Genomic DNA, 15,927 nt, shown 5'->3' with positions numbered 1-15,927 from the left:
AAGTTGGTTTGATTTTTTTTTTTTTTGAGATATTAGGGCTATTTTGATCATTTTTGGGGTTGAGACGGTTTTGGGATAAAAAGGGTTTACTAGCCCATTAGATAAAACTTAAAAGGTTTAGTGATGTTTTTATTGAAAAAATGTTATGGAATCATTCAAAAGTTGAAAAGTTTATGTTATTGACCCATGATTTCATCTTTTGCAAAAATCTTTCAAATTTTGAAAAACTTTCCATGCCTACTTTTTTATAATAACTCTTCCTATTTTATCCTTTTGGTGTATTTTACCTATTATGTTTTTGTTACACTCAATAATTTCCCCCATTTTTTATAAACCGGACCATTGGTCGGATTATTATTGACCGGACCATTGCCGGTCAACGGAAGTCAACGGCCGGTCAATTTCCGGTCAACACCGGTCAACTTCCGGTCAACATTGGATCGGACCATTAATGGTTGGACCAGGGACCAACAGTGGTTTGTGGTCTAACCATTTTTAATGGTTGAACCAATATTGATATACCTGCTGGAACTTACTTGTTGAACACCATCAAACAAAAGAAGAAGAAATAAATAAAAATGAGTTTTGTACATATATAGAAAAAAAGAAGCATAATATTAAGGAAGTTGAGAAACAGATTGTAGAGTTGGTTGTGGGATGAGCATTTCCTGGGGAGCAGTCTGAGAGGATTCTGTGGTGCACTTATCGGATTGCGCCCATCGACCTAACGCTGATTGCATGTGAGTAGAAAACATGCTTCTCTTGTAGTTGCTACCCATCTGGGAGACTAGAGCGTACAAAGGCAGAGTGCTGTAACTGCAGAGCACTTGAACAATCAAGCTGCCACGACAACGATACCAATTATTGATACCAATTTCGACAAAAAAGAATCAGAATCGATTATCGATTATTACCCCATGATAAGTCTTGGAATGATGTAGCCCAGTTTCTCCATGATGCATGATCTGAATCCGTATGTGCACTGTAGAAAACCATAAATATTCCTTTGGTAAATGCATTTTTAAATGCTAATAATACATTCATATGCATGAAAGACATATACCCAAATCCAAAAGAAAAAGGCTATCTCGAAAGAGTTCTGAAACAGAATGAAATGAATTAAGTGCAGTATAATGACAGGTTTGTGAAACCAGAAGTGTGCATCAGACGGTTTCACTTCCTTATTCTGCATCTTCACCTCAGCCTCCTGAGCCATGCACGTTATTATGTGTTCAAGCTTACTACCCACAACAAGCAGAACCTGCAGTCCAATGCAATCCTATTATGCAATCTCACTCCCAAACTAACACTATTTTGCAATTCACTGATTCACTTACTCCTAAAGGCAAAAAGGCCAGCCAGAAATATGTGTGCCACCCTGCATATATATTCATCAATTAACAAGCTCACGTAAGTATTTGTCCGTCTTCTATACTCATCACACTAGGTGAGGATTTACCTTCCACGTTCAGCAGCAAAAACATCACGACGAAGAGCCACAGGTACCAGCTGATATGGACTATTAACAATTAGTTTGCAATTCGATAGTTGAAATTCTTCTTAATTAACACTAACCTTATTCCGACTATCTTTTTGAAATCTATTTCAAGTGTCCGCAGAATGTATTCATGAAAATCAAAATGAGGGAGATGAGGACAGTGTTCCTGCGATAGAAAATGTTCAACGTGTCAAACCTCTTCTAGCTTGCAGCAACGGATACCAATACTTAAGTTCAAGAATGGAAAATTAACTGTGATAAATCCCTGCCGAAGTGCGATGTAGTCCGACTTGGTAATAGAGCCAAGAAAATGTTTGAAGAATGATATCTGAACATCACAAGCACCCCAGGTCCTGAGGTATCAAATAATATATTTTTAAATGACAATGTAGAATGGCTCAAGACTTACCAACCAACTAACAACAGCTGCCTTTCTCCAATATCCTTTAGCGTGTATCTCAAGGAACAAATGATGGTGGTGTTCATGGACAGGCTTAGTTTGATCTGCAAAAGACATGCATTGACTTGAGCACATGGAATTTGAATTCTGAAGTGAATTCTGAAGAATCTTTGGAAGATTGCATGTAACCTTCCGGTTTTGAATTCTGAAGTGATTTCTCCCACGTCTTCCATTGCCGTATCTACATTGAAATGATGGCGGAAATTTACAATTATAGTATACATTAAACCTAAGAGTCAAACGACATTGAGTAGAAACGACGGTTTACCAAATTGATAATCATTGAAAACGAATTCATTCCAAGAGGCTAGCATAGACATTAGGTACAAAACGACTTCATAACAAAGAAATTATAATGGAATTAGGCAGAGCATGATACGAATAAAACATTAATATTACACCTGTCTTCTATGCAAAAGAATGTTGATTTTTAAAAAAGCAATATAATACTTGTGTGAACCAAGTTCACCACGTAGGATTGTGAACCATCCATTTATCGTGTGACAACAATTTATATAAACTAGTGTCGCTTTACGTGTTTCACACGTGGCTAGTAGTGTGACTCGTCAAATATTTGTTAGTATATTAATTGACGTTAATAATATTTATTTATAAATTATATTATAAATTAACTTTATCATGATTATACTAATATATTCTATATAACTAATAATAAATTATTTAGATTTTTTACCGGATTAGAAAGTATCTTTATAAATTAGATTAAGATGTTTAATTAAATTAGTGGTAGTAAGTGTATTTTATGAATATATTTTAAAGGTAATATCAATTTATTTAACAAACGTCTTATTGTCTTAAGTGAATTTTTTCAAGTAATCATTTTTATATTAACTAATTTTATAGTTCTAATTATATATAAAAAGAATTTAAGTTAAGTTAGTAGTTCTCTAATATTGGAGAATTTTTAGGTAAATCGAGTCTACCACGTCATCCGTAGATTAAGCCATTCATAATGCAACACCTCATTAAAATGATTGTAATATCGTAATAATGTGCAATAAATGCATCCAAATCTTAATGGTGATATTACGATATTGCCATCATTTTAATGAGGTGTTGCATTATGAGTGGCTTAATCTACAGATGACGTGGTAGACTCGGTCTATCTAAAAATTTCTCCTAATATTGATATATTAAATGGACGAATAAACAGTGAATACGAAAATAATAATAGTTCTCTAATATTGATATATAAGTTTTGTTAAATCTTGATATTTAATTTGTTATAGATTATGTAGTTTCCTAATTCATGTCAAATTCTTATTTCCTTTAATAAATCAAATACAATATTTTTGTTAAGTCATATACAATAGGTAGAATTTTGCTTTGTAATGCCGATTTTCAGTTGTTATTATAATACAAAGGTCAAAGCTAAATTAATATTTATATTTCGACACATAGATTACTCTTTTATTGTAAAATAGGATGTTCACTTTAGAAATTAGGCAATTGATTAAGAATAAAATAGGTAATTGATATATAATATAATTTTATTTCAATTAGGACTCAAATTATAACATATCTAATTATTAGGATTCTACTTATAATATATCTTTAATATAAATAAATAATTAATGAATGACCATAAAACCATTATTTAATTATAGATTTAAAAGGAGTATTTGGTAAATTTGCCTGTCCCCCCATCCGTGCTTTTATATATAGTACTAGTTTTTCGCCACGTGCTACGCACGTGAGCTATATTCATATGACCCGTTACTGCATTAAATATTAATAAAATATTTAATGCAGTACTTAGTTTTTAATAAATAATTATAGAATATTTTTTATTTAATTCGAAAAGATATATATATATTAAATATTAATTAAATTATTAGATTATATATTCAAATAGCAAATTTATCTAATTCACGTTGTAATTTAAAAATTTCTCTTTTTTTCTGTCACATATAGTGAATTTTCTTTTTAGGTTTTTTTGTCTAATTTATATGGTAATCAAACATAACTATGTAATAATAATAATAAATGATAAGGTCTAATATAAAAATTAGTGTGTTGATCTAATATACTCCCTCCGTCTCAAATTGATATGCAATATTTTTATTTTCTTTTGCCTCAAATTATAGACGGCAAGTATTTATTTTATAGTCAAGCTTTTTAAAAATTAATTAATTTGAAAAAGTATAGTTAAAATTTAGAGAGAATTTAAAGAGAAATTTTTAAATTATAGGGACCTACTTGAAGCGTCTAAAAATTTGAAGGACTGCGGAGATAGACCCGCAGCACCCACCCCTTAGCTCCACTCCACCTAGCTTATGATTGCTTTAAAATTCTACTTGATATAGAATTTAATTATAAGAACAAAATCATATAAGGTTGTCTGAAGAATGAGCATAGAATTTAATTATAAGAATATGAACAAACTCATATAAGATTGTTTGAAGAATGACGATGATATTTACGTACCCGTAAAGAATATTTTATACATTTTCTAGTTTCCACTATTTTGTGTGTACATATATATAGTTTCACTATATATATATACATATATAATGTTATATTGTAATTGACATAAAATATAATTGACACAAATTATATGAAAAAGGAACAAAACAACATAAACCCTAATAAAAAAAGATCTACGTAAATGAAAGAAAATTGATGGCTGCTATGATAATGCTTTATAGAGCTACTTCAACTATTAAATCTATAACCAAATAATTATGACATAAAAAGAAAATAATCAAAACCAATGTAATCAAACTAAATTAAAATATGCACTTGAAAATTGAGAAGATCGAAGAAAAACTACTTACATGATAATCAAACTTCACTATATATAACAAATGTTGTGAATTGAAATTTACTGTTATCTTTAGTATTTATATTAGTTAGAATCAACTTTTAAAGATTCCTATTAAAATTAGAGTTTTGTTATCTATTAGGATTCTAACTTTTAATCTAGAATATGGAATGAGTTTTTGCTTAAGGACTCTACCAATCCTAAAAAGATAAAGCCTAAAATTAATCCGAAAATTAGTATGATTTTTTATTAATTAGACTCTAAATTAATAAGGTTTTTTTAATTAAAATATTAAATAAAATTATTTAGTTGTTAAAATATTGTTATGAAATAAATTTATTGCTAATAATTGTATGACCCGTTGTTTTATATAAAATTGATTAAACTATTAAATATAATGTTTTAATTATAAATAAATTATTATAGATTTTTTTATTTAAATTAAAATTATAGTATATAAATAATATTTGTATAGACAGTTATGTTCATTTAGTTAAGTCATTTTAAAATATATTGACCACTTTAGTTTATTTTTTCACTAAATTATAAAATTTGGTCTTAAAATAATTTTTTTTTTTTTTGAGAAACTTCTTAAAATAATTTTTGCTTTACTCTTAAATATACTAAGCTAGTGATGCTCACGTGTAAACTTCCACAATATGACTTTCATATAGGGTTTAATGAGTTTGAGTTAGTGCCATTTGATTTATCAAGAATTAATTAATCACTTTCAATTCAAAGTCTTAATATCCTATTAAAACACTAACTTGTGTTTATTTTGAATGTTTTTTATTTTTACGGAAAAACAAAAAGCAGTTTTAAGTCCTAACTCAAATACAATTTCACTAACACGATTATTTTTGTTTTTATCTTAGAATTAGTTTTTTTTATTTGAATCAAACTTATACTTATTAGTTTAATTATTTCTTTATTATTTATACCCTTAATGAAACCTATTATCGTAATTTTGCCTGTCCCCCCCCCCCTTCCCACATATAAGATAGTTATAGATAGATAGATAGATTAGTGTTTTGAATTTTTTTTATCTCTATTTGTTTTAAAAAATAAAATTTATATTTTCTTTTTCCTAACAATTTAAATTTTAAAATTATATACTTCAAATTATATTGAATATGTAATGAAAAAATTGCAAATTGATAAAGATTAATTTAAATCACAAAAAAAATACTATACTCTTTTTAAATAATTTTTTTGTTATGCCTTCTATTTGTTTTTCTCTGTCAATAATGCTACTATTTTAAAATGGCTATTAGAAAAAGTGATAATATGTGTTTAAATTACTTTTAGCTAAAAAATAACTTTAAAAGTAACTTTTTATGTAAAAAATATTTTAAAGTCGACAACTTTAAAAATTCAAAATTTTAATTTATAAATCCTTAGAGATTCAAGTATAAAATTTTATTATATACATTGCCGATGAAAAAAATAAACCAGTTTTTACTTTTTATTTTTTTTAACCGAGGTATGATTAATAGGGTTACAGGGGTGAGTTAAAAAAGAAAAAAAATTGACTTTTTAATCAGCCCGCTGGTAGCAGAGGCCTGATTTTATATGCATAAAAATTTAATATTTTAAATTAAAAGAAATCAATTTTTAAAATTTAACGTAGAAAAAAGTTGATTCGATTCAAAAAATAAAAGATCAGCACAATAATTTTTTTAAAAACATTTCTTAACATTTTGAGGTAGTGCGTAGTTTTTTTCAAAGCCTAATAGCTGCTTCCCTAAGAATAAATATCAAATAAATAACAATATTTTCTAATTGTATATATTTTTTTATTTATTTAAAAATTATAAAGCTCTTTTTTAATTACGGAAAATCCTTATCTAAACATGATCCATGAAAAATTTGTGGATCCATCCAATGTTAAAAAATGAAAAGAGAGAAAATTATGTTAATCTTTTTAATATTAATTCTATGAAAAATTATGGAACGGTTATTGATAAAAAAATCCAGCTCAATAATTTGATTCGATTGAAAATTATGTATTTTTTAACATTAGCTCAATTATTTTAAAACTCTATCTTTCTTGATATAATTCTCATCACTTTATTAGCGATAAATTCATAGAACTAATGTTAGGAAATATATAATTTTTAAAAACTCTATCCTTTTTGATATATTTCTCATCAAGATACATAATTTTCTCTATTTACAGTGATGGAGTTTTAAAAATTTTATTTAAAAATTAAATTATTTGTTCATCAAAGATATGTTGCATTAAATATAAATTCAAACACATAAAAAAAATCAAATAATAAAAAAAATATAGCTATTATTAGATTATAATTATTGAATCTATTTTAAAGAGAAATGAAACAACAAAATCTACAATAGAATTTTGATGTCAATAAACGAAAAAAATTTATCCTTTTCAAATTTTTAATTTACTATTTACAATCTTAAAACTTATATATTTTAGGATGTTCTATTTTTAAATTTATTTCAAAAAAATTGATCAACCAAAAACTCTTATCTAAATTCAAAACTAATTTTAAGTTTTTTTTATCGCACTAGAAGTTTACATATACAAATAAAAAACCTCTAAAATACACGCTAATAAAATAATTATAATAAAAACAAAATTATCCATGAAAGAATAGAATAAAAGACTTGATTTTAAAAAAAAAAGAATAAAAGACCCACATATATGCAATTATTTTATGTCTACTCTACTTTCAATGTATGCTTTTAATTTATCCAACAATAAAAATAGATAAAATTATTGATACTTTTAGAAAAGTAAAATTATTGAAAAAACACCATCTATATCCTTAATGTGAATATAAAAATAGTTCATATTTTATAGGCCGTCAAACAGAAAATCACCCTTCTAAATATTGATAAAAGAGGTTCTTTTATAAGAGAATTTAGAAAGAAAAAAAATTAGGAAAAAATTAATTATGTCTCAATATTAATATTACTCATCTGATTAACGATAAAAAGCCAAAGCAACGCTCGGCCATTTTGCTAGTATGCAAGAAAAGAAGAGCCCTCAAGTCGGAAACATTACCCTTGCCCCACCAAGAACCATTGTACTGGCACAGAATATGACATGCACGACTGCTAAAACAAAGATGAAAATGTGCAGCTGGTGCAATGCTTCCAATGAAAACAGCTGAACCTTACCCTGTGTATTTGAAAAACAAAGTCACCACAAACTTCCATAGAAAATAATCAACTGTTACTGAAATAACTATTGCCATAATCATCAAACTTAAATGGACTAGTGATGGAATGATATTGGCAGGAATCCTCGGATAAGGCGTTAGATACCCCATGAACACAGAGAGCTGCATTTTTACTGGCAGACAACAAATGCCGCTTGTTGTGCTGATAATGTTCTTCTTGATTGCTGCTCTCGATTTCCTTCTTACATGGAAGCATTACGTTTGCCAAATGAGGCGGAATGCAAATGCGACTTATTGCATTCTGAGTAACTGTCAATAGAAGGGAGATGAACCCCAAAAGCATTAATTCTGTCCACAAGCAGCAGAAGAAATTTCCGTTAGCCAACAAGACAATGTCCACAAGAAATATATATACTATTTAGGATTATTTATCAGGTCTCCATCCATTAACCGAACAAGTCTCTTAAAAGTGAAATTACTGATAAATCCTTGTGCATCAAGAAAGATAAGTTGACAGCATCACCAAACCTTCTTTTAGTTTTTGCAGGGCTTGAAATAATGCTTCTTGTTTCTTTTTCTGCAACAACTAAATCATCAAAAAAGCATGATTATTAACCATTTGTCATGGAGAAGTGGACAAGGACTTGAAAAACTGTAAGGCAGCAAAGCATAAGAAAGACGGGAACAAAGTAACATGTCAATTAGTGGTGATTAAACGTTTGCTCAAATTAACAATTGTCTTTAATAATTACTGCATCATGTCATACACTTGTTCTCCAAAATGTAGTATGCTTGTATTGTACAAGTAAAGGGCACGAATATTTCTTAGCTATCGCAAAAGCTACTATGGCAGAGCAGACAAATACCTTTCCCAGTTTATGGAGAGCACGTTCAGCGAGAAGAGACATTAGAACGATGACAAAGCAGACAACAGCGACTACCCATGTCGGTGTATACTCCAAGGAATTTGCCTCTTCCGCCATCTGGTAGTCACGACACAGGGACTTTCAAGGTCGGCTTGCAAGGAGAAGAAATCTTATAGAATCTAATATCACAGGGAAAGGCAAAGAATATAGTGAACAGTGAATGTAGCCCACAAATAAAGAAAGGAATACAAGGAACACTACATAAATTTGTAAAGTAAAGATGACCATTTGAAGGAAGGCATATAATTTAAAAATTCAATAGTCCATATCAAAAGCATTCATAACTGGTCATGGAATGACAAATGCATTCCAGAGTTAAAACGTAAAATTGAGATCTATACCATGAAAACCATAGCTCAAAAATGTTTGTGTTACAACTAATAAATCAAGAGAGCACAGAAGTTACCTGTAAGAACTGGCACCAGTGATCAACCAACGGCCACTGCTTTTCAGCAAACAGCAGCTGCCACTTTCCAATAGCTGTATCCAACGCCAAAGATTTTTGACCCTGCAATAAGCAGAGCCTCAAAACTGGCCAGAACTAAATATTTACATTCAACGGTATATACTATGGACTCACAAGATAATCACTGATGTAAGCTACAATTTGCATGTATAGAAACGTAAATATATGCATACTTGTTCAAGTTTAACTACATCAGCCATGAAAATAATAAGCATAGAAACGAACATGACAATGCCACCTGTAAGCTTTATTAAATTTCCTATTCAAACATACTTAGTCAAATATTTACTACATCATAATTAATTACTGCACCTATATATGAGTGGCAACTGGCGAAGTTCATTCAAATCAAACTATAATACTCAGCTCTATGTGCCCACAAACCTTCAAAAAGATTTTCATAGAATAGTTCAAAAAGTTTGAGTATTTTGATGGTCAACGTGTAACTATTTAACAACTTTTTATGAATTCTAATCTCTAATAAGAGGGGCATTCCCTAATAGAGACATACTAATCACAACCCCCAAAATGTGACGAGCAGGCATAGGTGAAGAATTGTTTATCATTACAGAAATTTTTTAAGCTTACACCTGTGATTTAACTTGGAAAATTCTGAACAAGACAGCTAAATTATCATTTTCAATATGGAAATCGAAATAGATATTCCAAACAAGTATGAGAGATCCTGTTTCATATAAGATGAAAAAGGAGACTTGGCATTGTTGCATTACACAAATTTTGAAAGATTTTCTCTTTCAGTAGAGAGAAATTCAAATTTTGACCTCTGAAATATAAGTTTCCATAATATTAACACTGACAGTGACATTACTTCTTTTTTCCTTAGCAACAATGTATTTCAATTTCTCAACTTTAAACCAATGTTTCTATAAATTATGATTCCGTATAGCTAGCTTTTACAGCTAAAAAATAGATGTACAATTAATTAACAAGGTAAATCTACAATTAAATTCCCATATCTTATAATTTATACATTGATTTTGTTTCTTTTTTTACCTTTTATCAGTTTTATATTCTATAATGTAAATTTGAAATAGTTTAATTTGATTCCTACAGGAAAGAACTTTGCTTCCATAAAAGAAGGCTGGCTGTGGTTCCCAGTTTCAGATCATACTACCATGCTGGACTCCCAATGTGCTCTCCGACCAACCACACCACGTCACTAAAACACCTCAAAAATGCATCACATCATTTAATTATTTGCCCCTTCCTATCTCTAAAGTTTGATCATTCATCAAAAATCAGAAAATCATTTACCCTCATAATGAGCAACTGCCTACAAGCACAATTGCTAGTAGATAAGCTTTATAGCACTGTCCCAATCAAATTAGATCAAGATCTAATTACCATAAATCACATTTATTTGCCACTATAACCAACATACCATGATACCAATATGCATAATCCTTTGCGTCAGAAACACCGGCATTAAATCATGTCAGTCAACCTCTTAAATAGCTTTTCACTTAAATCTTGCATGCAATTTGCCATGCCTCTTTCTAGCCACAAACATTGTTTTCTTCGAAGCACCAAATAACTTTGTAACACAAACACTAAAATGATATATCTCTCCTCCCATAACCAATAATAACTATTGATTAAGTGTTCTTTCTCACTTTCCATCCCCCATAAAGTAGTAAACTTTCCTTTCAAGCCACCATTTTTTTCTGGCCCCTCGATTATGGATAAAAGAGGACAGCTTAAGAGATTAGCTAGATCTTTAGAAGTTTCCTTTTAGTAGTAACAATCAGGGGCGGAACTAGGAAGGGTCTGCCGACCCTCCTCGCCGGGAAAAAGTAAAAAAAAATAGATTTTTGGGGTATTTTTCTAATAGGGGCGGTTATAACCGCCCCTGCATATGTTAGGGGGCGGTTTTCCTTGTAGGGGCAGTTAAAACCGCCCCTACAACTATAAATTAACACATTTGCACCATTTTTACAGCCGTTTGATATTTCTAAATAGTCGAACGTAAAAAATTTCGACCCTCCTAAGTTGGAGTCCTGGTTCCGCCACTGGTAACAATGTAGCAATTTTTTTCTGTTTCACTTAGTATACTGAAGCACATTAGCAATATGGGGTATGCTTGACAATAATTATAATAGAAGAAAGCACAAGGAGGAAGCATCCCAAACATACAATTCTAATCATTAAATTGTTAAATGTACTATAAAAGGTGGATCTACAACTGGAATGAGCAGCGGCACAGCATACACGCAAAAGGGCATGAAACTACGAATCAAATGTCAAAACAAATAATATCTTAAGATAATGATTTGAATGACTTCTTTTTTACCTAAGGTGGCATCAACACGCATTCATTCCTCCTAAATCTTTTTACACGGATAACTTATATTATACATAATTGCAAGCAGCATTTATCTTAACACTTTTGAAAACACAAACCAACTTAAGGTAATTATAATTTAGTTCAACTTCATTGCATCTTACTATGCCATTAGAAAACCCTAAATATGCAAATTAAACAATTAGAAACAAAGTATTAACACCCCCAAGCAACACTAGATAAGCCAATCAAAAAATCGTCAGCAAAATATACAACTATCCTTATGCATGAAATGCTTACCTTTTCTTTTGCCCAGCCAAAAGCAAAATTGTATATCTCACGGAACTTTTTTGGAAAACTGAAAGGGGAGAGATCATATCAACAAATGCAAACAAAAATATCTCTTTAGGAAGAAACTAAGAATTAAAAACATGCATGTGTCTCAGTTTTAGGACATCCCAGGCAAAAATATTATAAAATTTCAGAACTAGAAACTATCTCAAACAAATTTGTCTTAAATCAACTCTGCACATACGTTCATCTTTGAGCTCAGATCGCATGAGCAGTATTCTTTCACGGAACTTCTCCAAAGAATCTATCCTGTCATCAAAATATAAACGTAAGCTAGTTTCAAGAAAAACTGATTCAAGCAACCACTTCTTTTTTCTTTGCAATACCGTTAAAAAAGCAAACAAAATATGTTTGCACTAACCCTAGTGCTTGTAGTCCACCTAAATATTCCTGCTTGGAGAATTCACACATGGTGGCGGCAGCCTTCATGTGCCATGAAACAACTAGCTGCAATAACAGTAAAATGCAAGTTTTAGCAAGATGTCCAGCTAGGACACCACTAAATGTGCTTCCCATATATGCCAATTTGACAACAAACTGTGATTTACATGTTCAGGACATTTATGAACGTAAGGATATGAACAAAAGTGAGAAAGAAACAAAAACAATGCTGTTGTTGAGAAGAAAACTATTCTGCAAAACAATTATACATTTCATCAATTTAGACCAAATAGACTGGCAATTAACTTTCCTTTATGCTGAATCATAACATACATGTTCGTGAAGAAACACAGACCAATACAGCAGAGCTAGCATTTAGGAATGGCAAAACCAGATACCACATGCATGGTGCCAACTGCCAAGATTAATTGTTATTATATTAAGTACGCATGTGCCCTCCTTAATGACATTTATCGTACTTGGCTTGATCCTGAGATGTTTCTTCATTTTTCTTATAGATCAATCAACCCTGAATTGTTTTATGAAACCTGGTCTTTAAAGTACGATTCTAAAATTCATTAAACATATATCTTTTTAGTGCTGCAATTGTGTTCTTAAAGACAAGGTCAAGGGTCCCAGGAAGATCAGCTAAGGTGGCAATGAAGAAAGAAAGGAAAACAACGGAAGTTGGTCACTTAGTTCCAATTCCAATAGCAAAAGTTCAGAAAATGATTCATTTACAACCCAAAACTCTAAGGATTACCTGTATTAAAAAGCAAAAAGAACATAGAGAAATTTGATTTCAGTTACATCCCCAACTTGACTCAACTTAAGTCTAAATATCAACTATATTAGGATAGGCAATGTAGACTTTATTTCTCCACTTCAATCAAATTTGAGCAAATAGATCATCTTGTACCATTTTTTTTCCATGTTGGTTCAATTTACATCTGACTTCAGTTGCAAGTTACAACCATTGGGTGTAAAAATCAATTAAAGGTGCACAATGCGACCCCTAAGCAATTGGAGGTTCTCGCTCATCTCTTGGGGTCTAAAAACAGACAAGGAAAATAATTTTGTATGCAAACAAAATCTCCAAATCCAGAGAAGGTCTACTCTGCAACTAAAGAGGAATTTGATTGTTCTAGATCTTGCGTTAGTAAAATTAATGATTCTCACGTGAAACTATTTTTCAAGTCAAATACCAAGGCAATTGACCCAAGTAAAAGCATGAATTACATAAAACTTTCTTTTCATGCTGGAAGGAAAAAAAAATTCTATAACTTTCTATTTAAGAAAGATTCATTCACATTTGGGTAGAGAGTTCTCAAAGGTCAACTATACAAGACCATCAATTTGAATGAGTGGAGCTTGTAAGCATATGACACTGATTCCATGGATGTTGTTCCAACTGAAATTCTAAAGCTCCTAGAAATACAATTCAATCAAATTTTTTAAAGCATAAATATTGGAAAAAAAAGCTAAAAAATATTCAAATCAAAATTTTATAAAATAGTGAGGCATTATCATATATACATACCATAACAATATCTTGAGGATCCACCTGATAAAACAGAGAGAAATTGAAATGTTACTCCAAGCATGTTAAAGAAAACAAATATGAAATTAACATCAAAAAAGCATGTGTGTGCAGAATGTGTATCAGCTTCAAATACAATGAGATACTAATACAAACATATCCTTCCAATTCCAACCTTTAAACCCTAACAGTCTGCAAACATATTAATTATATACCAATGAGCTATAGCTCAAATGGTATAAGCGCTGTGCAGCAAACTGCTAGGTCGTGGGTTCGATTCCTCCCACAAATAATTTTATGATGATTTGAAGAGCGTATGAGGAACCTAGACTCATTGGTGTTATTCCAACAGAATTTACTCTGAAATATAAAAAGCTCACATAATAGCAAACATTCAAAACAAGGCTCATACTAGATAACATTAGCAGAGAAGACTAGCAGCAATTCCGAGGAAGGAAAAAAAGCGAGCTTTGCACAGAAAATTAAACTATGGGAAAGAAGCATTACAAGTGAGCTACGTTAACTGATGTTTGGACCACTTCACTACTTCCACCAACTTGTATTAATGTAGAACATGCAAGGGAAGTAGCAGTCCTTGTATTCCAAAGTAATTTAGTCAGTAATTGGTATGAATAACTTAGTAAATCATTTGGTCTGGTGTCTATGTTTCTAAGATTAGAGGAGTGTCCACCAGCATCCACCACCCACCCAATTCACTGTATGATTGAAGTACAATAATACAGAGAAAAAAATTAAACAATGTCAGCAGCCACCAGGTTACCTTGCCCCAGTAATCACCATGAACTGCTCAACTTTGTTGTGGTTGCCTCTGCTTAACTTGTGCTGTCAAAGCCATAGACAAAAATTTAGAATTATCACAAAACACCAAAAACATATTAACTGTAGTATATAAATTAAAGTTACAAACTTTAAGAAACCCAGTAGATTTTTCTCTGTTTTTAGATTATTTATTCATAATTTTACTGCAAACCACAAAGTTTAAGCAGTTGATTAAAAATAAGCTAAACCTTAGGAAAAAAAAACTAAACCAAAAATTAAAAAGCATGGCCATAGCCAAACTAAATTGAATTAATTGCACAGCAGCGTATAAGAGATATCAATTAAACAAAAAACATAGAAAGATAAAAAAACTGACCATTGTGTTGATTGTTTTAGTGAATTAAGTTATGAATTTGAGATGCGGATGTGGAAGCGGGTAAAGGAGACTGATCGGAGAGAGCGCGAGGGAGAGAATCTTTGAAGGAACAAAGCGTAAATGCGCCCCCTGAACTTGTGATACGGGTCATCTAATTTAATTTGAACAAAGGGTCAACGCACCCCTGAACTTGTGATACGGGGTCATCTAACCCAATTTATATTTTTTTGAGCAACTAACCCCAAAACTCTTCATTTTTTGAGTCAAATAACCCCATAATTTATATTTTTATTTTAAAAAACAGATTTAGGATAATTATATCGCAACAATTAGGGAAATATCTAATTACTTTTTTGCATCTCTCACCTCCGATTTGTATTTTATGCGTTTTAAAAATACAATTATGGGTTACTTGACCCGAAAATGAAGAGTTTTGGGGTTAGTTGCTCAAAAAAGTATAAATTGGATTAGATGACCCTGTGACACAAGTTTAGGGGACGCGTTGACCCTTTATTCAATTTAATTTATACTTTTTTAAGCAAATAATCCGAAAATTCTTTATTTTGGATCAGATAACCGCATAATTTATATTTTTATTTCAAAAAATGAATTTAGAATAATTATATCACACCAATTAGGAAAGTATCTATCGTAATTTTGTTCATTACTTGTTTACACCTTTAGATAGTAATATTACGATAGTGCCATTATTTTAATGACGTGTCAAAATGTGATAGGTTAGTCTACGGATGACGTCGTGGACTGAGTCTACCTAAGAATTTCTCCTAAATATATAATTTTCTCTTTCAATTGAACCCACAAAAAAATAAATTAACCTCTCTTTTTTTGAAAAAATTTGAAATAAGTCATTTATTGAATTTTTCGAGTGAAAAAGAATTTAAATAAGTCA

The 15,927-nt window shown here is 30.6% G+C and overlaps 1 protein-coding gene across 2 annotated transcripts; it reads right to left on the bottom strand.

The window, feature by feature from the left end:
• Nucleotides 1-552: 552 nt before the first annotated feature.
• LOC126686060 (MLO-like protein 13) lies at nt 553-9,328 on the bottom strand. Of its 2 annotated transcripts, XM_050380078.2 has the most exons (14): nt 9,228-9,328; nt 8,762-8,940; nt 8,424-8,481; nt 8,041-8,243; nt 7,778-7,894; nt 2,088-2,139; nt 1,908-2,002; nt 1,752-1,826; nt 1,576-1,664; nt 1,460-1,509; nt 1,338-1,378; nt 1,064-1,261; nt 915-982; nt 553-840 (listed from the first exon to the last, which is right to left on the bottom strand). In XM_050380078.2, exons 2-14 carry the CDS (start codon nt 8,876-8,878, stop codon nt 618-620), a joined length of 1,386 nt encoding a protein of 461 aa, XP_050236035.1. In that variant the 5' UTR covers nt 8,879-8,940; nt 9,228-9,328; the 3' UTR covers nt 553-617. The 2 variants fall into 2 exon arrangements, with proteins under 2 accessions (XP_050236035.1, XP_055962382.1); XM_056106407.1 differs by lacking the exon at nt 553-840 and having other exon boundaries at nt 911-982.
• Between the last annotated feature and the right edge of the window lie 6,599 nt (nt 9,329-15,927).

This window comes from Mercurialis annua, linkage group LG6, assembly GCF_937616625.2.
Source record: "Mercurialis annua linkage group LG6, ddMerAnnu1.2, whole genome shotgun sequence".
Classification (NCBI taxonomy): Eukaryota; Viridiplantae; Streptophyta; class Magnoliopsida; order Malpighiales; family Euphorbiaceae; genus Mercurialis; species Mercurialis annua.
This window is presented reverse-complemented; position numbering and strand designations above follow the sequence as displayed.

What these genes read in the sequence shown, in the direction of transcription:
- LOC126686060 (XM_050380078.2), bottom strand. Translation starts at nt 8,878, where the DNA reads ATGGCGGAAGAGGCAAATTCCTTGGAGTATACACCGACATGGGTAGTC. An exon ending in TGGTTCTTGGTGGGGCAAGG is followed by an intron (nt 2,140 to 7,777) that starts GTAATGTTTCCG and finishes ATTTCAATGTAG; the next exon opens with ATACGGCAATGGAAGACGTG. An exon ending in TCAGAATTCAAAACCGGAAG is followed by an intron (nt 2,003 to 2,087) that starts GTTACATGCAAT and finishes TGTCTTTTGCAG; the next exon opens with ATCAAACTAAGCCTGTCCAT.